General features: G+C 31.6%; 1 protein-coding gene across 1 annotated transcript in view; it reads right to left on the bottom strand.

The window, feature by feature from the left end:
- LOC145335358 (uncharacterized protein C05D11.1-like) overlaps window positions 1-18,346 on the bottom strand; it is a 76,592-nt gene extending 58,246 nt beyond the window's left edge. Inside the window, exons 1-2 of the mRNA XM_080181094.1 lie at window positions 18,226-18,346; window positions 16,919-16,992 (exon numbers count right to left, since the gene is read on the bottom strand). Of these exons, the coding sequence (XP_080037220.1) occupies window positions 16,919-16,992; window positions 18,226-18,310 (159 nt within the window). The 5' untranslated portion in view covers window positions 18,311-18,346. The remainder of the gene's footprint in view (window positions 1-16,918; window positions 16,993-18,225) is intronic.
- Between the last annotated feature and the right edge of the window lie 6,829 nt (window positions 18,347-25,175).

The raw sequence follows: 25,175 nt of genomic DNA, 5'->3' as shown, positions 1-25,175 counted from the left end.
TTACTGTCTTCTGAAATGTTGATTAAAAAACAAACAAATAAAAACTAAAATCTTGACTTCAACTAGAATTATTTAAGACTAATTTCTTCAATTTGTGTTTTTTTCTTTTATACTGTCAAAATATATGTAATGCATGACTCATCAGAAGTTATTTTGTCTAATTACGTTAATTCTAAGAGATTTTATAATACTTTTAAAATAGTTGGTGAAACACAAAAAGTATGCCTTTTTCTGTAAGAAAATTTTTGCATTTCTTGACTTCCATGCATTAGAATGCTTACTTAAAAAGCGTATTTTTACGATTCCTTTGAAATCTGATGTACATTGGGTATGATAATGCTCATAGAATGTTTAAAACTTGATTTGGGGGTGGTGAATTGTTGCCCCTTGTTGCCCCTATGTGCAATGTATTTAGCTTCTCTGGGAACGTTAATAACTAATTTAGGGGTACCAGACCCCCCCCCCTCTCAGAAAAAAACTAAAATTGAAAATTGGAGGGGGGGGGGGGGAAGGTTTGAGTACTTTCACTCCCCGCCTAAAGTGCCCCTAGAGGACTCTAGTAGTTTTTTCAATAAAACAAACTATAAATAATCGATTTTTATTCGTATTATATAGCAAATACTCTTTTAGACTGGCAATTTACCTCTACATGAAAGTAAACCACAAATGGAGAGTTTATGTATAAATTAAGGAATTGGGTATATAAAAGAAAAATATTTTAACTTTAACTTTTCCACCAATTAAAACTGATTATCATTAAAACCAAATGCTCTGTTTATATTGCTTCTAAGAGATCATGGAGCAATTGTCATAAAATTTCTTTCAAATCAAGGAAAAATTTCTTTGCCATATCCCGATTTCCCTTACAATTTGGTCCCACCCCTTTTTAGCCACTTTCATCTTTTTAATTCCTTCGTGTGTGTGTGTGTGTATGTGTGTGTGTGTGTGTGTGTATGTGTGTGTGTGTATGTGTGTGTGGGTACATGCGAGTACACAAGGAATGCACTTGAGACAAAAAAACACAGTAGATCAAGGCCAGAACTATAAACAATTGGTCCGATTTTATAGAAAAATTTGCGGCTACTTTAGGGCCTCTAGGGGCACTTAAGGGTTAGGGTTGAAATTTTTCAGGCGAGAGTGCTGTCACCCTTTCCTAAAATCGTTATATATCTGTATTTAATTCACATATTAAAAAGTTATATTACAACTCTTAAGAATGAGCATTTAAATTTTTTTGAACTTTACCAGGCCAATGTGAAGCTTAAAATTATGGCTTTTGCACCATCACCTATAATCCAGGGAAGGATGGGACATTTGGATATTTATTACTCTAGTCCCCAAAGTTTTATAATAACGTTTTCTTATTCATTGGCTTAACAACTTTAGGGAACTTTGATTGGTTGATTTATTAAGTTAAGTGTACAAACGTTTTAACCACTAATTGAATCTACAGAATGGGTAATTTTGTTTATCATTATTTGGGATGTAATTCAATTTATCGGCCATTGTCTTATCCCTTTAGATCCCTGCCCCGACAGAAATAATGGCAGTAATTCTTGTACCAGAAGCCAAAACGATTTTGGCAAGTGTTTATTTAGGTTTTTAAAAACTTTAGGGAAGGTTTTATGCAGAAAAAAGGATTACATCCATAAAATGTGTAATTAATTATACGGTCAGAAAAACGAGCATCATCAAATGTAGAGTAACAACCAGGAATATAAGGGGATAAGACAATGGCCGATAAATTAATGTACATCCCCAATGATTATAACAAAAAATTACCACTAATAGATTAAAATTAGTAGTTGAAACGTACACTCAATTTCATAAAAAAAACAATAAAATTCAATAAAGCCAACTAATAAGAAAGAAAAGGATATTATAAAACTTAGGGACTAGAATAATAAACAGACCAATACCCCCTACCTCCCTGAGTAACAACGCATTTAATATTTAACATTTTTTAAACGAAAATCTGAAAAATCTTAAATACAGGATAATTAGTACGGACATACATTATTTTAAGACTTGATTATATAAATGCTTTGCTATTAAAACAAAGATGACAACGTCCATAAAAGCGAAGCTCTGAAACGGACAAACGGACATTAACACTTGTATAGTTTCAGAACTGAATAATCAGATTATAAGCAAAACTTACATTTTTTGGACTTCATTATAGAATTGTTTTGCTTATAATATTGTACTTTGTTGTCCCAGAAATCAGTACACCAAAAATCAAAACAATAGGATAATTGTATCACATAAAAGTTTGTTGTTAAAAAAGTAAAAAAATCAACATTTTGGTAATGAATATAGAGTTGCTACGCTTTCTAAATCGTACCTAACTACTTCAGGAATCACCATACAAAGTTTGAAATTGATAGGACAATTCTAACATGCCTAGATTAACGAAAAAACTATCCGTCTCGGACCGACCCTAATTATAGAAAAGCTTCGCTTTTAATAAATTGACCTTTGGATCTATTTTCCAATAAATAAGTAAATAGGATAATATAGAATATTGTTTAATAAGAGTACCTAACTATTATAGGAATCATCATGCCATGTATAATTTTCAATATTTGCTTAAATGTTCGAACAGAAATTTTAAATGCTCATTTACAAAATTGTCTAACATCCATCTTATTTCTCAAGGAAAGTTGAAAGGTCAAATTGTTGTGAATTATTGGAAATAGATTCATAGCAGAGAGTGAGAGAGAGGGGGGACAATAGACAGTTTATTACACTAGTCCCCAAAGTTTTATAATAACGTTTTCTTATTCGTTGTCTTAAACAAATTAGGTGAATTTTGATTAGTTGGTTAACTATTAAACACTATTAAGGGGTAATTATGTGTATCATTATTGGGGTGTACATAAATTTATCAGCCATTGTCTTACCCCTTTAGATCCCTGCCTTTCATAGTTTTCTACAGATTTTCTCAAAGATTTCTGAAGTTGAAAGGTACAAGTTTTAATAAAAGTTATACAAATGTTATCAAATCATAGATTATAATCGTCTTCAATAAAGCATAGGTTAAATGAATTGACCTTAAGTCAGATTTAAGTAAATGGATGAGAAATTAATCTCGTCTCAACAAGACTAAATGATGTTCATATTAAACTGTAAAAATTATCTGTTATTGACTCTGATAAAATATATAGATTTAAAAAAAGTTTTTTTTTATATATGAAAAACTTGAAATGCACAACTATTGAATTTTAGAAACTAACTGTTCCTTCATCTTCAAAAAAGTGGAAGAAAAATAATTTTTCTTCAGTTGTCATACTCCTGTTTGCCAAAAAAAGCTCAAATACATTGGATCATTGAAAAAAAAACGAAGTAGTGGGTTTCGTCGCATTTTCACTTTACCTTTTGATAGGCTATTTAGGTTACAATTTCTTTCCTTAACAACATCCTTGTCTATATGTCTTCCCTTTAAACCAGGGAGGGAGGGGACATTGGGCTGTTTATCACACAAGTTCCCAAAATTTTGGAATAAAGTTTTCTTATTTGTTGGCTTAACAACTTTTAGGACTTTCGTTTAATTTTGTTTGGTTGGTTTATTAAGAGTGAGTGTCCGAACGTTTCAACCACTAATTATATTCTACAGAAGGGCTAGTTTTGTGTATCATTATTGGTGGTGTACATCCTTTAATCGGCCATTGTCTTCCCTTTGATTCCCTGCCTTTCAACTAACCACAGTAATTGTCATTTAAAAACTTAAAAACTACAAAAAAGGAAATTTAGACAAGAATGAAAATGGGTGGTTTTCCTTAACGAACAATAAAAACAACATTTTTTATTGCTTATTTATGGTTAGGTTATGTTTAATAAAGGTTGAAAGGGAACCGCAGGGAAAATACCCCGTAGGATCGTCAATTAGTTTGATAACATAGACAGCATTTATAGGTCAATTTGATCATCCACTATGAGAGGGTAAAGTGAGTATATGTGGGTGGGGAAGGGGGGGGTGATCGTTATTTTAGCCAGCTACCAGTTTCACTTTATTAGGATACATGATAATCTGGTGTAAGATCAAAGTAATAGAACATCCATTTTTATATTATTCTTGAAAGAACAAGACCAATACATATGTATATTTTAGACCATGTTATCTATGTTAAAGGGTCTAAACATCTAAACATCCCCCATGATGACACACAAAATTACCCCTTCAGTAGTTTCGAATTAGCGGCTCAATTTTTTGAACACTTTACTTTGTAAACAAAGTAATCTTAGTTTAGTAAAAGTTCCCAAATTTGTTATATGTCAACTAATTAGAAAACGTTATTATAAAACTTTGGGGACTCGTGTAATAAACAGCCCATTGTCGCCTCTTTCTCTGTCAATTTGTCTTCTTGTCATGCATAATATTACACTATTCTTAATTGAAAAGGTTTCATGGAAATATGCATGTAGAAATCATTATGGTGAGTGACAGGGATCTAAAGGGATAAGACAATGGCTCATAAATTGATGTATATCCCCAATGATGATAAACACAATACCACTTTTGCAGATTACAATTAGTGGTAAAATTGAGTGGACACTCAACCAACCAATCAAAAGTCACCAAAGTTTATCAAGCAAATTAATTAGTAAAACGTTATTATAAAACTTAATTTGGGGACTAGTGTAATTAAACAGCCAAATGTCCCCTCCCTCCCTCATCCCTTAGTGTACGAAATTTTATTTCAATTTATCATAATATATGGGGACATTAGTGAATTTTGATTGGTTGTTTTATAAAGTTGAGTGATCAAACCACTAAATATAATCTACAGAAGGGGTAATTCTGATTATCATCATTCGGGATGTACATCAATTTATCGGCTATTGTCTTATCCCTTTAGATCCCTTATTTATTTTTGAAAAAATTCCCCCTTGTATCTCGTTAGTCATACATTGTTGAAACCCCATTAATATTAGCAAATTTTTAGTTTAGCTAAAAGTTACAAATTTAGGTTTCCAAAAATGCGATGTTAATTAATTTTATCTTTAAGTATTGTTTTCAATCTGATATTTTAAAGGGTTCTTTATGGATAAGACAATGAACGATAGATCGTTGTACATCTACAATTTTAATAAACAACATTATCCTCCCATTAAAATCATAGGTTAAAATGTTTATATCAAGAAACAAGAAAATTACCAAATAAGGAACATTTTTTATAAACTTTGGGTACCACTATAATTTACAGTCTAATGTCCCCTCCCTCCCTGCAATTATTAACAAATATGTAAGTACTCCTTGAGCTCTAGGTGTGGCCTAGGCCATTATTCTTCCTATAGGGACGATTTCACGTTCAAATTTTGAATTATTACGCTGTTTATTCAAGCCCACAAAAATTTTCTGTTCAATTTAAAAGCAAATAATTTCTACATTACTGATATGATTGTCTGTCCGTAACTGATAGCTATTCTAGTAAATGTGATGTGTCAATAACACTTTAAACTCAGGGATTTAAAGGGACAATGACCGATAAATTAATGTACATCCCCAATGATAATGCACAAAATTACCCCTTCTGTAGATTACAAAAAGTGGTTAAAACGTTTGAACACTGAACTTAATGAACCAACCAGCCAAATTTAATAAAGGTCCCCAAAGTTGATAAACCAACGAATAATAAAACGTCTAAACCACGCATATTCTGTATTTATTAGATTGCTATTGTTTTAATATTGGCTGTATTGTATTGTATAAAAACCTTTAACACATATTGATTGAAAACCATTCCTACGGATATTTACAGGATTGGAAACCAGGATCTAAAGGGATAAGACAATAGCCGATAAAGTGATGTGCATTCTCAATGATGACACTACCCCTTTTATAGATTACAATTAGTGCTGGAAACGTTTGGAGACTCAACTTAATAAACCAACAAATCAAAATTTAACAAAAGTCTCCAAAGTTGTTATACCAACGAATAAGAAAATCATCTGTATCGGTTTACAGAACTGTAAACTGATTATTTCAGTTTTAGAATAGCTCCTATTAATTTCTACGGGAATAAAACCAGTTCTAAGCTATTTTAAAAGACAAGGGTCTACTCTTAGGATTTTTAAAAAATTTCACAAATAATCATAATTAAATCATAATAAATTTACTATGTAAAAATTATAAATAACAAAACGCAGTAAAAGGACGCAACTTCCCTCCAAAATTAATGCAAGATCATTTATTGATAGAAATTTATATATTCATTTTGAAATGATTTGCTTAAAATTGTGTATATAGATCCTTTAGGGTGTAAATATTATTCCGTTTAAACTCAGGGAGGGAGGGACATTGTGGTTCTTATTATACCAGTACCCAAAATTTTATAAACATGTTCTCTCATTCTTCTGTCTAAAATCTATAGGTACCTTTATTTTGTATTGATTGGTTGGTCAAAACTTTCCAAAAATAACTTAAATCTACAGAAGGGGTATATTTGTTTATCATCATTGGACCTACACATCAATAAATCGTCCATCGCCATTTCCCTTAAGATCCTGCAATTAACATGTAAGAGATGAAGAAAGAGAGAATGAAAGTGACAAAAAGAGAAAGAAAAGAGAGAGAGAGAGAAAAAAAAATGAGAGAGAGAGAGTAAGAGAGAAAGTGAAAGAGAGAGAGAGAGAGAGAAAGAGGGAGAGAAAGCAAGAAAAAGAGAGACACTAAAGAGAGTATGTAGCTAGTAATGATTAATTGTAAAAAAAGAAGAAAATTTGCAGACAATCCCTGATACTATTCAAAGAGTAGCTGCACTGCTAACAATAAACGCTTTTAAGCCATTTTCTTTTCTTTTTCTTTGCAACCCATATTTAAACGCTTTTCAAATTTAAAAGCAAACAAAATGACTTGTATATTTTCTTTTTAGAGATGTCATTTCAGGGTTTCTTGTTCTTGGTTGCAAGCTTTAAATTTACAGGGAGCGCAGCTACTTCATATACCTTGCTTTATTTGTTAGTACGTCGGTCAGTAAACCAAATTCTGTCAGGGATAGGAAAGTAGATGACAGATTAATCTTAATTAATGTACATTTCCAATGATGATATACAAAATTACCCCTTCTGTAGAGTACAATTAATAGTTGAAACATTTGGACACTTGTCTTAACGAACCAACCAATCAAAATTCAATAAAAGCAAACAAATTAGAAAAGACTTTGGGGACTTATGTAATAAGCAGCCCATTGTCCCCTTCATCCCTTTTGTAAGGTACACTAGACGACAAAATGTATTTAATTTTAAATAATCTACATACTATGGATGATAATGATGTCATCCTTGTTAAAATCGAAGCTTTACTATAATAAGAGTAGGTACGTACGTGCGTTACGGATAGATAAGATATTTAATATAGGCATGTTAGAATAGTCTTGTCGATCTTAAACTTAGCATGATGATTAATGATTTTAATTTAGAAATTTAAATATGTAGTACAGTATGACCCTCGAAAAAGTATTTTTAAGCATCTGCAGCCCTTATTTCTCAATGAATTATTAAAAAATGCATATGTCCTTGTTCTCCATAGTATTCCACGTAAGTAGATATAAAAATATTTTTTTTACCTCCATTAACACCAGAGATTTTTAGTGCTAAAGTTTTGAAAAAGTGACTGAGGAAAAAGTAACTTTTAACATGAAACGATTTTTTTAGCAAAATTAAGCTAGAAATCCTTTTATTTTTGTTACTAGCAGAAACTTTATACAAAAATGAAATAAAAAATTTAGTTTTTGAGTAAAAAGCATTTTTTTACACATATTTTTTGAGTCTTTTTAGTTTAATGATATTTTGAAAAACTTACTTATTAGGCAAAATTGTTTAAGATTAAAAAAACAAATAAATCTCTATGAATATAGCAGGAAAATTGTTTTTGTTTCACAATCCTAACTTTAATAACAAAAAAGTTATAAAGAAAATAAAAATAAAACATAATGATTTTTTAGTCTAAAAAGCTTAATTTACCCCCTATTAAATAATTGAGATGTCAGAAAAGTAGGCGGAGCAACTGTCATAATTAATCCTTTTCTATAAATAAGGGTTAATAAATACCTTAAAATTTGCAAATAATCAATTCATTCAGTAGTATTTTTTGCCATTAAAAATTTATATTTTTTTGTGGAATAAAAAAGAAATATTTAGTTAACTTGTTTTTCTTTGTGTCTCATTATTCAGTTGCCAGAAAAACATAATATAACAATCCAAAAAATAAGAGAAACAAAAAAAAATTCTTTTTCTCAGTCACTTTTTCAAAACTTTAGCTCTAAAAATCTCCGGTGTTAATGGAGGTAAAAAAAATATTTTTATATCTACTTACGTGGAATACTATGGAGAACAAGGACATATGCATTTTTTAATAATTCATTGAGAAATAAGGGCTGCAGATGCTTAAAAATACTTTTTCGAGGGTCATACTGTATATTTTACTAGTTCAAGTCCATGAAACTATGTTGATATGTAATATGTGAACTACATTACTTATATAAATAAATAGTTTTAAAACTCTTTATTTGTAAATGTTCGTTTGTCACACTACTGTCTCCTTTATTGATCATCCATTATATGGATGTTGTCATCCTTGTTTTTGTGCAAATAAATTTACAAAGCATGAAATTCAACTTGGGCAAACAACCAAATCATCATTTATCACATCAGAACTTTTAAGTTGCATTTTATGGTAAGTAGAATTTTTGTCTGTCAATCCGTCAGTCATAAACGCTAATACATTCAGAGGATATCTTTAAAAGCCTTTAATATACAGAAGTATGTTTTGTCTGAACCGTTAAGATCTCGCTAACCACAAAACCAATTGAGTTCTACATTTTCGATCACATAGGCCACGGGACGGCTTTTATCTTTTTATTCTAAATCAAAGATGTGCCTGGTGGCTCGAAGTGTAGCCGATTGTGATGCATAGGCATAGCAGCTCTATAATCATTATCAGAAAGACTATTTGTTCTTTTTTGGCCTGATTATTGATGATTCCTGGGATAAATATCCATATTTTTATTAGTCATCCTTGTTAATCCTTGTCACTACAAAGTATTATCCCAGCATTTAAAACTTCATATATGTAAATCATTGTAAATGGTGTTTTCATAAACATTTAAATTTGATAAGAATAATCATTCTTAAAGTTTTTGATTCATAACCAAATTCTTATATAAAAGTAGCAGGATGTGCGTGAAGGAACTGGTAACCGCTGAAGCTTTATGGCGAAGCTCCTTTAAAACTAAAGTTGAATGTGGAGGGTCGACCCCCGCCCCCCCCCCTTACAGAAGGCATCTAGGATCGTAGCCGTTAGCATAATTAATACTAAATAATAATCAACAAAGAAAAGTTTAGGATAACTTTTGGATCTAAAGGGATAAGACATCGGCCACCAAATTGATGTACATACCCAATGACGACACACAAAATTAATTGTAGATTAAAATTAGTAGTTGAAAGTTTGAACACTCAACTTTATAAATAAACTGTGAATAAGCTCTTTAGTGCTGTTATGATATTGTTACATTGAAGGGACATTGGTTAAAGGGTGTTTAAATCTTTGAATATACATTACTTTATGATTACTGTTCTTACATTGTTACATGAGGATGAAAATTCGAACAAAACAAGGATGACAACATCCATTATTTAAATATTTAACTAATTGGATATTTGTATAACTAAATAGTATGAAATAAAAAATGAAAAAGCTTTCAAAAAGAAATGAAGAATTTTACAATTTGATCGTTCTTCGAATTACCAATTTTAAAACAGGATAATGAGTCAATTATATCATCTAACAAATAAACCTAGTTGTTACAGGAATCCTTATTCAAGGTTGGAAATTAACATGATGATTATATTATGAACATACAATTTCTGTATGTATAAAAACTTTGAAATTTAAAATATTATCGCTAAATACTCACTTCTAAGATAGGTTTAAACGTGTGTGCACTGTAATAATTGTGATGGAGGGTTAATTTAAGGTTCGATTTTGTACTTTACATATTTTGTTCATATTATTTAAATGATTTTAAAAGGTTTGTTCCTGGGATCTAAAGGGATAAGACAATAGCTAATAAATTGATCTACATCCCCAATGATACACAAAACTACCCCTTTAGAGAACTCAACTTAATGAGGCAACCAATAAAGATTCACTGAAGTCCCCAAAGTTATTGAGCCAATGAATAAGAAAACCTCATCATAAAACTTTGGGGACTAGTGTAATAAACAGCCCATTGTCCCCTCTCTCTCTGAATATTTTAGTTCTTATTTGCCCTTGGAAGGTGTACTCTAAAACTTATTCTTGGTCTACTGTGTACCTGTCATTGTAAATGAGTGTATCACATATTCTTGGTCTACTGTGTACCAGCCATCGTAAATGAGTGTATCACGAACCAACAAATTGAATTACACGAACTTATTCATGCAGATGGGGTGAAAATTTTCATAACCTTTTCAACAATTTTGGGTGGAAAGGGAGAAGTTATTTGAAAAACAGTTGTCCGTGGATAAGAAAATAGCTACACAATCAGAATTGATTTCTTTATGTTAGCCCTAAAATCAGCTCGTTCAATATCGTACGATACATGGTTCTTCAGAACCCGTTCTAATCCAGCGGATTCGAAAAATACATACAGGAGCTGAAATAACTTTAAAAATGTATATATTTCTATCTCTTCTCAATGCCTATTCCTCAAATGGGTATACATCAGATAAGGGGACAATGTGCTGTTTACACTAGTCCCCAAAGTCCTATAATAACGTTTTCTTATTCGTTTGCTTAACAACTTTCGGGACTTTAGTGAATTTTGATTGGTTGATTCATTAGGTTGAGTATTCAAACGTTTCAACCAATAATTTTAATCTACAGAAGAAGTAATTTTGTGTTTCATCATTGGGTATGTATATCAATTTATTAGCCATTGTCTTATTTCTTTAGATCCCGGGAGTACATTATAAAAAAAATTCATAAGACATATCCCTCGCAATGGTATGTTAATTGTTAACCTTTTCATCATATCTCTTCATCTAATCCTATAAGGTCGAAAACTTTGTATGAAAAATTAAATTCAATACATTCATGTATGTTCAGGGATGGAGGGGACACTGGACTGTTTATTACACTGGTCCCCAAAGTCTTATAACAACATTTTCTTATTCGTTGGATTAGCAACTTTTAGGAATTTTATCAAATTTTGATGGGTTGGTTCATTCAGTTAAGTGTCCAAACGTTTCAACCATTAATTGTAATCTACAGAAGGGGTACTTTTGTGTATCAAAATTAGAGATGTGCATACATTTATCGGCCATTGTCTTATCCATTTATATCCCTGTATATGTTACAAGTATGTAATTTGAATTTTATGCAATTGACAATAATGGTTTACATTTTGTTTGTCATAGTAAATGTTAAAATAATACATATGCATATTCACTACAAGTTGTCTAAAAAAAGAAGTACAAAAAAAAAACAGTAATATGGCAAATGTAATAGTTATTTATCGCATTGTATTATAAACAGCTTTCCTTGAATATTAAATAAAAAATGTAAGATTAAAACCAGTTTTCTTTGCCCCTAGGGACCAAGGGAAAAATGAAATTATCTTTTAAAACTATTCTTGAAGTTAGTTTTTAAAATTTTCTAATTTCTTGGTTGAACTATAAGAAGTTTAATTCTCATTGACCCCAAAACTATAAATTTAGTTGAAAAAGTTATAATAGTATCAAATATTTATCTTTACTTTAATTTAACATTAAAAGTATTTGGTCTATAATTTACACAAAATATGAAACTAAGGAAAAGTTAAATATTTAAAGAAAAGTTTTTTTCTCTTAAAATTCTATAAAACATTTTTTTGTATATTGTGATAATAACAAAAACAGCATGAAACAGCACAATAACAATTATATGCTAAAAAAACACTGATTTAGTGGATTTTTCTCTTTCGCAGATTTCTAAATTTCTACAGCATTTATTTTTCCCTTTGTCCATGACAATTCGCAAATATGGTAAAACCTGCAAAATTCAAAACAAGGTTTTGATACAATAAAGTTAGTTTTTAGGAAAGTTTCTCCTTTCAAATTAATAAAAACAGGAATCTAAAGGGATAAGACAATGGCCGACTAATAGATGTACATCCCAATGATAATACACAAAATTACTTCTTCTGTAGATTACATATAGGGGTTGAAATTTACGGACATCCAATTTAATAAACCAAATAATCAAAATTCATTAAAGTCCCCAAAGTTGTAAAGACAACGAATTAGAAAACGTTATTATAAAATTTTGGGGACTGACTTACAGCATAAAAAATCTTATTTTATTAAATTTAAGTAAGTATTCTTGTATTCAAAGAATCATGATTTACTTTGAATCCTTGACCTATGCAAGACTTTTGGGGACATTTTCCCAGTAAGTGGGATTCGAACCCTAAACTAACCTCTTCATTAAATTGAAAGTAAATTTAACCTAGGTTAATGGTGAATAGGGGGAAATCGAAGAGTTTTAAGTCTAATTAACCGCAATTGTCCCCTACCCTCATGAAAAATGCATCGAATACACTAGAACCCTATGGATCTTGAGTAGTCATGCTAATATGGATGACAAATAGGGTTGATTCAATTTGGGGGTCCAAATTTATCAAGCGGAAAATTGCAACATTTGAATGGGATATCGCGACGGGGGTAAAATCGCGTTAAAGGAAAAGTACTTTATAAACAAATTGCAGAAAATTTATCTATCAACTCGTATTATGGTAATCTTTTCGCGGATAGTAAATTGAAAAATTGTAAGATTAATTAAACTCCGTTTTATTGACCCAAGGACCGAAGGCCCGAGACAACAAAACTAGTATTAATTTTAGGATTTATATGAAAAATTGTGCTTAATTAATACGATGCATGATTATTCAGTATAGCCCTTTTTATTTGCAAGGTAAAATTAAAGTCAAATGTACACTTATTATTTATTTAATATCACAAAATAAATTATTTCTGTTATTCAGAAATCTCATCCCCCCCCCCCCCAATAAATTCGTGTAGAAAAAAAGGCGCGTCTGCTTTTTATCCTTTTCTTTATGGGATTGTAAAAGTTTTTTTTTCGTTTCGGTATTTATCAAGGAAATACAATAGGGTTTTTACTTTTATGGCAAACAAGCATGATATTAGGCATTAAAGCGAAACATAAAATAAAAGGCGATACCCTTTTGAATGTTTACAACAATTTAGAGATCTAAAGGGATAAGACAATAGCCGATGAATCTATGTACATACACAGGATAATACACAAAAGTACCCTTCTGTCGATTGAAATTAGTGGTTAAAACGTATGAACACTCAACTTAATGAACCGACCAATCAAAATTCACAGAAGTCCTCAAATTTGTTAAGCCAACTTTGGGGACCAGTGTAGCCGATAAAATGATATATATCCCCAATGCCACACATAAAATTACCACTTCTTTCGATTATAATCAGGGGTTAAGAAGTTTGGACACTGAACCAACCAATCAAAATTCAATAAAAGTCCCCAAAGTTGTTAAACCAACGAATAAAAAAACGTTATAATAAACTTTAGGGTCTAGTGTAATAAACAGCCCACTGTCCCCTCTTTTTCTGCTTTTTATGAGTACAAAAATATGTCTTTAATCATTGATTAGGAATAATTTTGCTTATTTAAAGCTAGTTAACCTAAGCTATAATCAAAGAAGAAATTTTTGGGTCTATTATCTTTTCATTGAGTATTAATTCATCATTTCTTTCGCAAATTTCAAGCACTGAGTAATTTAAATACATCAAGGATAAGACAAAAACTTTAAGGAGTGCCTTCATACGTGTGTATACCAATTTTATTCGCAATTGTTTGGTTGAGAGCCTCTTTATTAGGTATTTTCAAAATATTTTTGTTACAATCTTGCTGCTTCGCCCCCTAAAAAGATCTAGAAAAAATTGCCTAAAACCACTCCAAAGACTTTATAAATTCAGACTTTCAATGTCTAAATTGGAATTTGAAAAGTTGATACATCAAAAACAAAATTTCTAATTGCAATATTTTTGTTGTGAAAATATTAGCAAGTGCAATAAAGCAAATTTAAATTTAGGTTTGATTAGTTGTCTATTTGAAAACTCTTTTTGTTTGTTTATAAACCATAAACATGCAAAGAATTAAATTTGGGAGTGACACAAAATTTCTAATAAGTTTAGCTTCTATTATGGACGTCCAAGGGACCTCTTGCTCCCCCACCTATAAAAAATATTGAAACCACTTATCATACCCCTTCAAAATTAAAAAAAAAAATACATCAGATTAACCCCTCAAACATAAGAAACACTCCATTTTACCCAGTTCAAAATAAAAAGCTTGAGAAAGTTGAGAAATTCACATTTCCCCCATAGCGTTAAGGACAGACAGACAAAGTGAATTATAGAGTAACTTCGCTACTAAAAACATTGTATATTTGAATCACCCACTCTGGAATAAAATTGTATATAAAAGACGTCCATCTATCATGCATTTCTATCAGAGAGAGAGAGCGGACAATGGGCTGTTTATTACACTAGTCCCCAAAGTTTTATAATAATGTTTTCTTATTGTTTGCTTAATAACTTTGATGGCGTTGGTGAATTTTGATTGGTTGGTTTATTAAGTTAAGTGTCTTAACGTTTTAACCAATAATTGTAATCTAAAAAAGGGGATATTTTGTTTTTCATCATTTGGGGTGTACATCAATTTATCAGCCATTGTCTTATACCTTTAGATCCATGTCTATCTATCCATTCATCATGTCTATCCGTCTATTTATCATCATTGAATCTTAGCAAAGATAAAAAGAGGAGAGAAAATGCGTAGATTGCATGTAATATAGAAGGTGTCCCGACATTTAAACCATTTAAAAAAATGCACTTAATGCTTATTGGTCAGAGGATTTTCACAAATACTTATTAACCCCAAAGCATTAACGAGGAATCAACAGGCTAATTAAGTAGATAATGAATTATCTGCTAATATGCAGAGATCTAAAGGGACAAGACAATGGCCGATTAATTGAAGTACATATCCCATGTTAACGCACTAAATTACCCCATCTGTAGATTAAAATTATTAGTTGAAACGTTTGGCCATTCAACTTCATGAACCAAATGAACCAACCAATCAGAAGTTATTCCTAGTCCCCAAAGTTGTGAGACCAACAAATAAGAAAATATTATTATAAAACTTTGGGGACTAGTGTAATAAACAGCCTAATATCCCTTCCCTCCCTGGCTAATATGTCACAATAGTATCTCAGAAAAGTTTATCCCCTGTAGCTGTATGGACAAATGAATTGAAATACAGACGGAAATAATGTTAGTAAAAACTCGCCACTAAAAATGGACAAAAAAACTGAAGGAAATAAAAAAAAACTTTTGTTATATATAAACACTAAAGTTAAAAGAGCATAAAAGGCACGCCAATTAATTGCTATTGTTTTAGCATCTATTATTCAACTATAGAAGGAAGTTTAAAGAAAAACAAAACTATGAAAATAGTCAATTTAGAGTTCAAAAGATTTTTGGATCATGGAAAGAATACAAAGTATAGGGTTTCGTCTTATTTTCACAGTTGCTTTTCTCCTATTTCTAGCCACTGCGAGGGGCTCTAACCCTGCGAGCCAATTTCCTAATCCTGTTGGGCAATCATTAACATTTACCTAACCTAAAATAACCTATCAAGGTTACTATGAAAATACGACGAAACCCGCTATTTAGTTATCTTTCCATGATCCAGATTTTTTTTATGGCAAAATAAGCAGTGACCAAAGATTTTTTAGTCAATCTTATGATATTTAAAATCACCCCCAATTAATTTTTTTTGTGAATCATATTTGGAAAAAAAAGGCCAGAAAATCCTTTTACTTTTTACCTTAGACATAAAAATAGTATAACCATTAAGGCCAGTAAGGTGTTGTTTTACGCTAGTATTATGTTATGAAGCAGATATCCTATTATATAAAGGTCTAGGAATGTTTTTTATCTATTTTGGGTAAGGGTATCTCCACAGTCAACCCTCACAATATAAATTTCGCGCTCTCCTATTTTTTAAAAATTTGAATTGAAAAGCGACTTCTCCCTCAAACCTTAAGTGTCCCAGGGTTTCAGGGGCGTAGCCGCTAGATTATTTATAAAAGATTATTAAAATCAAATACACTATAGGATGAAATGAATTGATCAAAAGGTATAGAATTATGTTGATAAAATATTTCTCAATTGTAAGTAAACTATATTTACATCGATTAGATGGTAATTTTGTAGAAAAAAAAGATCTAAAGGGAAAAGACAATAGCCGATAAATTGATGCACGTCCCCAATGATAATACATCAATTTACCCCTTCGGTAGAATCAAATTAGTGATTGAAACGTTTAAACACTTAACTAAATGATCTAACAAAAGTTGCTAAGCCAACGAATAAAAAAAATTATTATAAAACTTTGGGGACTAGTTTAACGAAAAGGCAATTGTTCCTTCTCTCAATGTGTAAAAGACTTTGAGATTAAAACTCTATTGTATACACTCTATTTTCAATGCGACCTTCGTATATTTCTTATTATGATTACATCAAGTGATCTATGGGCTTTTGATTGGTAACTCTCTAGGAAAGCAGGGTTCTACAGGGATAAGACAATGGCTAATTATATACATCCTAAACATAAGAATAAATCTATAATATAGACGTATAACCAGACATTTACCTGGATACCTGGTTTGATTTCTGCTATTTCATAGCGACTTGGCTGTTTTAATATTCGCAACGCTTTTGGTTGATTTTCAAAGACCCAATTCAAAGTCGGCACAGCGTCCTTGGGAAGGGGACATACAGTCATTGAACCCCTTCCCTCTCTAATACTTTACTCTAATGCTGTAAGAATGAAATTCCTTGGAGTAGGTCGGTTGTTATTATCTGAAGAGGCAGGTAGAATTATAAAGGGTGGAGGCAGGTCTGTTTGTGATCCTGAATTATTAGAATATTGTTATTATCTGTAGAGTAGAATTATAAAGGGTGGAGGCATATCATAGAATAAGGAGGAATAGAAATGAAAACCCTAAATATTTCTGGGAAATTTGAAGGAATCTTTGACTTGCGCAGTAAAGACAATAATGATAAAGTACAAATCACAATGACTAGTTGGACAAAACTAGAAAAGTTTAATTTTTATCAACATCTAATATAAGAAACATAAGAGCGCAACCTAGTTTTATAATATAAATACTGAGACCAATATTTTTTTGTAAATTTTCTTACATAATTATTTTTTAAGGCTTAATATGCACATTAAATTCATTTTAATCCATTGTGAATAGGGAAGAGGAAGCTGGATTCTTGGCTACATGGCTTTTAGTAAATCATTGGAAAAGAAATTTATTTTGAATATTTTTTCTGAATAATTACTGAAATCATGTTATTTACTAACAGCCTCATAGCCGTTTTGGTCTTTCAAAAGTTCCAATTTTACTTCAGGCTAGCCAGGCAGAATCTTTTACCTGGATTCTATTCTATACTTTATCTTCTTTGAGGCATATCTATCTATCTATCTCACTGTGGGCTAGAATTGAATCAAGACAAAAGTAAGTGCCGAGCCCTGGGACCTATGTATGGTTAAAATAGACATAAAACCATAATGATTCCAGGTAAAACCAAAATATTTCAGCGGGGGCTTTTTGAGAAAATTAGATTTAAAAATTTCAAGTTCAATTTTCACCCGCTAGGAGTTGCCGCATAATCATGACAAGAAAAGCAAATAATATTTATTTTAAATTTTGAACAACTTTGCTTCTAAGAAGTCCTTCTTAAAACCTCTCTATGTATGATTTATTTTAGGCTGAATTTTCGTGACCTTTGCAAAGCAAGTGATAAAAATTGCCATTTATTAACTCCCTTCAGGAGTGGTTTTATGAAGAACTTTATAAAAGCAAAGTTGTTCAAAATTTAAAATAAATAATATTTGCTTTACTTGTCATGATTATGCGGCATCTCCTAGGGAGTGAAAATAGAACTTGAAATTTTCAAATCTAATTTTCTCAAAAAGCCCCCGCTGAATTATTTAGGTTTTACCTGGAATCATCATAGTTTTATGTCTTTTTTCACCATACATAGGTCACAGGGCTCGGCACTTACTTTTGTCTTGATTCAATTCTAGCCCACAGTGATCTATATATCTAAATATCTATCTATCTGTCTCCTTACCTCCATCCTCCAAAGGATTCTCCATAGGTCCCGCTGCTATGCCAGACAACTGTATGGTTATTATTGTTAACCAATAAAACTTCATTTTTGCAAAAGTTTCTTTCTGTTTGTTTTTAATTCCTGTTTCATTTAATAGTATTATTAGTATAAACACTTTAAGAACACTTATTTTGTACATGTGCATATGCCATTTTAAAAATTAAATCACGTCATTTATGTATAAACTAGTGGTTGCGCCACTAGCAGCTACAAACTTTATAGGGTTAGGGCAAAACAATAGACTAAAACTTAAATAGAAAAAATTAAATATCCTACAACTATCCCAATCGGTATGAAGCTTTCCAATAAAGGAGAACTTAATCGGTTCAGTAGTAATCGAAATCGTAAGCTACAATTTTCAACATCAAATTGTAACACTATTAGAATTAGGAAAATTTCAGACAAGTTAACAATTCAGTATATTGTTAGATGTAGCAATTAAAATTACTGAAACGGACAAACATACCCTTGTTATGATTAGCTGCGCTACTTTAAACGTTTGTGTACCAAAAGGGGTTGAGGAAGGATGATTTAAAGATAGGCAAATACAATGTTTTTTCCTTTAGGAAGGATGTGAAGAAAATCTAGTAAAATTTTTAATCAATAAAAATTTTTAAATTTTAAGAAGCATTTGACAAATGTAACATATTTCTGTGCGTCACCAAAGAAATCAAATTCTGATACAATTTACAATTGATAATTCGAACTGCAGTGCCGAAAAAGTTGTTTCATTTTGGTACTTTATTCTGTACAAAAAGAAAATGCCAACGAAATTTTGCTATTGCATTATTTTACTGGTATGTGGGAATACTTTTTTAGTAAAGGTAAGTTTCTCTCCATAAACTATATATCATTGGTGCTTTCACAGAAAGTGCCGGTTGAACATTGGCAATCCCCCCACCCTTATATTTTAGATAAATTAAAAATCAGGGGAGTTATTTTTTTAATTGCTGAGTGACCTAATTTGTGCGGGGCTACCCATTATAAGCTAACCTAACCTGACTTAAAATAATAAACAAACAAACTCAAGACTACCCTACCCACCTTTTTTTCATATTAGAATAAAACTCTGGAGGGGGAAGGGAATAAATAACAGTATTTCCTCATCCCAAGGACCTTGTTCCGACTCTCAATTGAGTCTTTGAAATCAACGAATATTTGGGAATATTAACACTGTCAAGTAGCAGAAAACAATGTATTAGCAGACGAAAAAGGTTAGTGGAAAAGGGGGAATTAGTTATCTGTATATACATCTATACTATAGATGCTCAAAAAGGTACTTTGTGGAAAAGCGCCATATCTTTTACATTCTAATCAGGGATTCAAAGGGATTAGGACAATGGCCAATAAATTGATGTACATCCCCAATGATAATATACAAATCGGACAAAATTGATCCTTCTTTAGCTTACAAATAGTGGTTGAAACGTTTAGACACTCAACTTAATGAAGCAATCACTCAAAATTCATTATTAGCCCCCAAAGTTGTTAAAACTTTGGAGACCAGTGTAATAAACAGCCCAATGTCCCCTGCCTCCCTGATTCTAATGGAGACGTGCGATGCATTAGACTGAAAACTCATGATGAAGCAGTGGAAACTAGGATAGGACAAGAGACGACAAATTTATCCATATTTATCTTAGCACTTTACATAATAGTATAACCAAATACAAAAAGCAAAGCATATGGTACTAAATCATTTAATTTATGATTTTATTGGAAACTCTTTATAGTGCCCATAAAAAGGATATTTTTTAGAAACTTTTGGCCAAAAAATCCCGAATGACGTCATCTTAGATCAATGGGCTATTATAATTTTGGATACCTGGGCCAAAAATTTTAAAATTTATCCCCCTTTTTTTTGTTACTTATAAGATCTTCCTTTATATTTATTTCCAAGTGTTATATCTCTGACCACGAATATAATACGTTACAAGTCAGAGAGAGAGAGTTGACAATGGGCGTTTTATTACACAGGTCCCCAAAGTTTCATGATAACGTTTTCTTATTCGTTGGCATAATAACTTTGATCAAATTTTTATGGGCTAGTTTTTAAGTTAGATGTTAAAATCACTACTTTTAATCTACAGAATTAATGTACATCAATTAATCGGACATTGTCTTATCCCTTTAGATCCCATGATGTTATATGTCATGTTAGAAGTAATGTAATGATTATACTAATGATAATTTTATGGTTTCACATCAATAGAAATACTCCTTTAATTCCCCATTAAAAATTAACCTTCAAATTATGTATACCTGATCGGTTAAAGAATCAGGGAGAAAGGGACAATAATTGACTCTAGTATCCAAAGTTTTTAAATATGCTCTTTACTTTAATTGCTAGAAAACTTTGGGTACTTTTATTAACTTCTAATTTGTTGGTTTAAACCAACAGCTTAATCTAGAGAACCTAAGGATTAATTTTGTTTATCATCATTTGATATGTTTCTCAATTTTTTTCCATTGTCCTATCCTCTGAGATCCCTGATATTTTATGGAGAAACCAACTGGGATTTACAATTGCTTACACAACATGAGTCGAATTTAGGTAATATCCACAAATTTACAAGCGAACCTTACACCCCCCCCAATAGTTTTTATATGTATCGTAGTATAATAGTGATACTTCTTAGTTTGTCTGTATGTCTATCTATATGTTTGTCTCTATGTCTGTTTCATGTCGGTATGTCTTTCTGTGTGTTTGTGTGTCTGTGTGTATGTCCCTTTGTCTGTCTGTTTGTTTGTATGTCTGTTTGTCTGTCTGTTTGTCTGTCTGTTTGTCTGTCTGTTTCACTGTCTGTTTGTCTGTCTGTTTGTCTGTCTGTTTGTCTGTCTGTTTGTCTGTCTGTTTGTCTGTCTGTTTTTCTGTCTGTTTGTCTGTCTGTTTGTCTGTCTGTTTGTCTGTCTGTTTGTCTATCTGTTTGTCTGTCTGTTTGTCTGTCTGTTTGTCTGTCTGTTTGTCTGTCTGTTTGTCTGTCTGTTTGTCTGTCTGTTTGTCTGTCTGTTTGTCTGTCTGTTTGTCTGTCTGTTTGTCTGTCTGTTTGTCTGTCTGTTTGTCTGTCTGTTTGTCTGTCTGTTTGTCTGTCTGTTTGTCTGTCTGTTTGTCTGTCCGTATGTCTGCCTTTATAATTATCTGTCTATCTATCTTATTATCTACATATATATTTGTCTATCTATCTGTATGTCTGTATGTAAGTCTTTCTGTCTGTTTGTATATCGGTTTGTCTGTCTGTATGTCTGTCTGTTAGTCTGTTTGTCTTTTTGGTAGTCTGTCTGTCCGTATGTCTGTTTGTCTGTCTGATTGTATATATATCTTTATGTTTGTCTGTCTTTCTGTATGTTTGTTTGTCTGTATGTTTGTCTGTATGTTTGTCTGTTTGTCTGTCTGTTTGTCTGTCTGTTTGTCTGTCTGTTTGTCTGTCTGTTTGTCTGTCCCTTTGTCTGTCTGTTTGTTTGTCTGTCTGTATGTCTGATTGTATGTCTGATTGTATGTCTGTTTGTTTGTTTGTCTGTCTGTATGTCTATCTGTATGTCTCTCTTTTTGTATGTGTGTCAAGTTATCCGTATGTCTGCCTCTATATTTATCTGTCTATCTATCTATATACATAAATATGTATATATCTATCTATCTATCTATCTTATGTAGTTACCACCCAAAAGTAAATACATAGCTAGGTGATAGAACAGATAGAATAGAACCTTTTAAGGATTTTCATTGAATATTCATGTTTATTTAACATATTAATGTCTGGGATACGGAAATTTATTTTACATTTTTTTTAAATTTTCACAGTTGAAAGAAAATTTTATATATTTCAAGAATATTAATTTGTATTTTTCAGAGGGGCATTTTCAGTTCGTCTTTTTGATTTTTTCTTTTCTAACTCTTCTTTCCTCCCCACCCCTCTCTCTCTTTCTCTGTCTCCCTCTCTCTCCTTCTCTGTCTCTCACTCTCTGTCTTTCTCTGTCTCTCTGTCTGTCTGTCTCTCACTCTCTCTCTCTCTCTCTCTCTCTCTCTCTCTCTCTCTCTCTCTCTCTCTCTCTCTCTCTCTCTCTCTCTCTCTCTCTCACCCTCTGTCTCTCTCACTCTCTCTGTCTCTCTCACCCTCTGTCTCTCTTATTCTCTCTCTCTCTCTCTTCATCTCTTTTTTATTTTTATGATTTATATCCTTTATCTTTGAAATCTGATTTATAATGTAAAATTCACACTTTAAAAACAAATAAGGAAAGAGAAATCTATAAAAATATTAACTTTATAAATAATGGACATTCATGAACCGCCCCCCCCCCTTCCTCCCCCTGTTTTCTTTTATATAAAGTAGTAAGGTATTTTGTCTGAAGCAAAAACTCTTGGAAGTTACTATACCGAACGGGTTGTACTTTTCAGGGAATCTTTGGGTAGTTTTAGGCTATTTTACTGACTTTCTCCCTGTCCTCCCCTAGAAGCAAATAGTCCCAGTCAAGTATTTGTATGGAAGGGTGAAAACTTATCTACAGCCCAATGTGTTTTTAAAAATCATAAGTAGCAATTTATTGACAATACGTGTTATTTTTTTATTTTATTTTTTCTCAATAAAATATTGTGGGCTTGATATAGCAACCAATGACGTTCAAGCTTTTTTGATAAGGGGAAATGAGGGGTTTCAAAGGTTGGAGGTAATCGAATGTATTTTTCAAAATTTTGAGGGAGTAAATGAAGGATCTCAAAGTTTGGACGTCTATGATAGCAACCTTGAAAATCAATCCATAAAGCACATTAAAAAATAATACTATTCCTTAATAATAAAATGAATAGATATGTAAATTCACTTTTTAAATTTTTGTTGTCACTTTAGTTTTCACTTAGTATAATTCATTTTAATCCATTTTTGTCTGAAATATACATTTTTTAAAGGGTTAGTTAAAGTCAGAGAAAAAGGACACAATTGACTGTTTAGTACTCTGGTCCCCAAAGTTTTATGATAACGTTTTCTTATTCGTTGGTTTAACATATTTGGGAAATTTAGTATATTTTGATTGGTTGATTCCTAAGTCGAGTGTTCAAACGTTTCAACCACTAATTTTATTCTTCAGAAAGAGTTATTTTGTGTATCATCATTTGGGACGTACTTCAATTTATCGGCCATTGTCTTCTCCCTTTAGATCCCTGGTTAAAGTTAAAGAGAACAACGATCAAAGGTATTGTCAGCCGCTGACAAACCAAAGAACGGGCAGAACGGCATACACAGTTACATAGAGGGTTGCTTCGCCCATAAACAAATCTTTAAAGAATGAATCATTTCTCCCCCCCCCCCCCTATTGCTTGTCTCATGATGTTCGAAAATATATTCAAATTAATTCATGTAAAAGTCTAAGTTTATGTTCATGTTAAGTTTCACAAAATCATCCGCAGGGTAAATACACAAAAAGGGTTGAGTCAAAAGCAATTGGACAAGGATGACAACATTCAAAAGTAAGGAAGCTTTAAAAAAATAAAACTTTTTAAACATTACAAGAACAGAATAGATAAAATTATATTAAAAGTAGATAGTAGATGCTTATTGGTCACAAAATCTACAAAGTAAATATTAAAAAGCTGTCTTTAATAGAAGCTGAGAAAATCACACATCTGCAAATAAATATCCATCCATATCACAAAGTGATTTATAAGCAGACGGACAATAAGAGTCAATGCCCAGTAGTTATGGAAATCTTTAGAAATCCATCTTTGAAATGCAGGACAACGACCACATTGCTGCAAAATCATCCATGTGACGTCATAAAAATGAGGGATTATCCATCTCTTTTTTAGCGGTTTTCTTTCCCACTTTTCCTCTCATCTCCCTCATTTTTATGACGTCACATGGATAGTTTTTGACACAATTTCTCAAATGCAGCTGAAATTAAAAAAGCATTAACCTAAAGTATGAAACACTTTAATGTCCAGACAGTTGAGTTAAATAATAAATGCTCATTATTTGTAGAATCTTCACAAAAAATCGATTAAATCTAAATCCATTATGTGACATGCAGACAAAGTCTATAATACAAAGTAGAAAGATGTCTGTCTGTCCGCCTGAAGCTTAAAATCTCAGTAACCACTTAACCGATTGGGCTCTACTCTTCAAGGAATATACTGGCCCTGTGATGGTTTTAGGCTATTTTCCTTGTGGGTGGGACACCTCCAACCCCCCCAAAAACTATCCCCCGCAAAAAAAAAATTATTTTTAAAACTAAAATAAAAATAAAACAATTCCCGCCCCCCAATTTTTTTTTACTTTTTCTTTATAAATCTAAAATACGAAAAATCAGGTTGATAAAACCTCTTGAGGCAACGCCCCTAGAGGCTAGGGGTATAGCCGCTAGTAACGTATAAAATAGTTTCGCTATAGCAAAACAATTAGTACTACTCTTTATTGCATATAAATAGTAAATGAAAGTGAGTCTTTTTTATGTTATGTTATGTTTGTATGTCAGATTTTTAAAGATTATTAATGCTCATTTAATCTCTCAGTGAGGGCGATAAATATTTTAAAAAACACAACATAATGATATTGATTCTTAGTTTAGGTTAAATAAGAGTCAGAAGATCCCTACAATAATAGTTACCCATAGGTGGTCAAGGTTCGAGTAATATTTGTAAAGGGTGTAAAAGTTGCTGCTGTAAGCAAAACATTTTACGTTTAGAATGGTTTAGTTTGTTTCAAAGTCAAAGCTGTTACCTTGCATGAATGTAATTAGTTAAGTATAAAACAATACTATTTCTAAACAATAATATAAGGTACGTGCATCTATGAAAAGCATTTTAGATGGTACAATTGGGCTATCATATCATCCTAATTTTTAAATTCGTCATTCCTAATTAGGTTTGAAGTATTTTTAATAATTGATTAATTACTTCTGTAACATTTGTCTGTGCAGATTTT

Source organism: Acartia tonsa, chromosome 13 (genome assembly GCF_053477335.1).
Source record: "Acartia tonsa isolate MP-2025a chromosome 13, ASM5347733v1, whole genome shotgun sequence".
NCBI classification, from domain to species: domain Eukaryota; kingdom Metazoa; phylum Arthropoda; class Copepoda; order Calanoida; family Acartiidae; genus Acartia; species Acartia tonsa.
The sequence above is the reverse complement of the archived record's forward strand: the minus strand, read 5'-3'. Positions and strand labels throughout refer to the sequence as shown.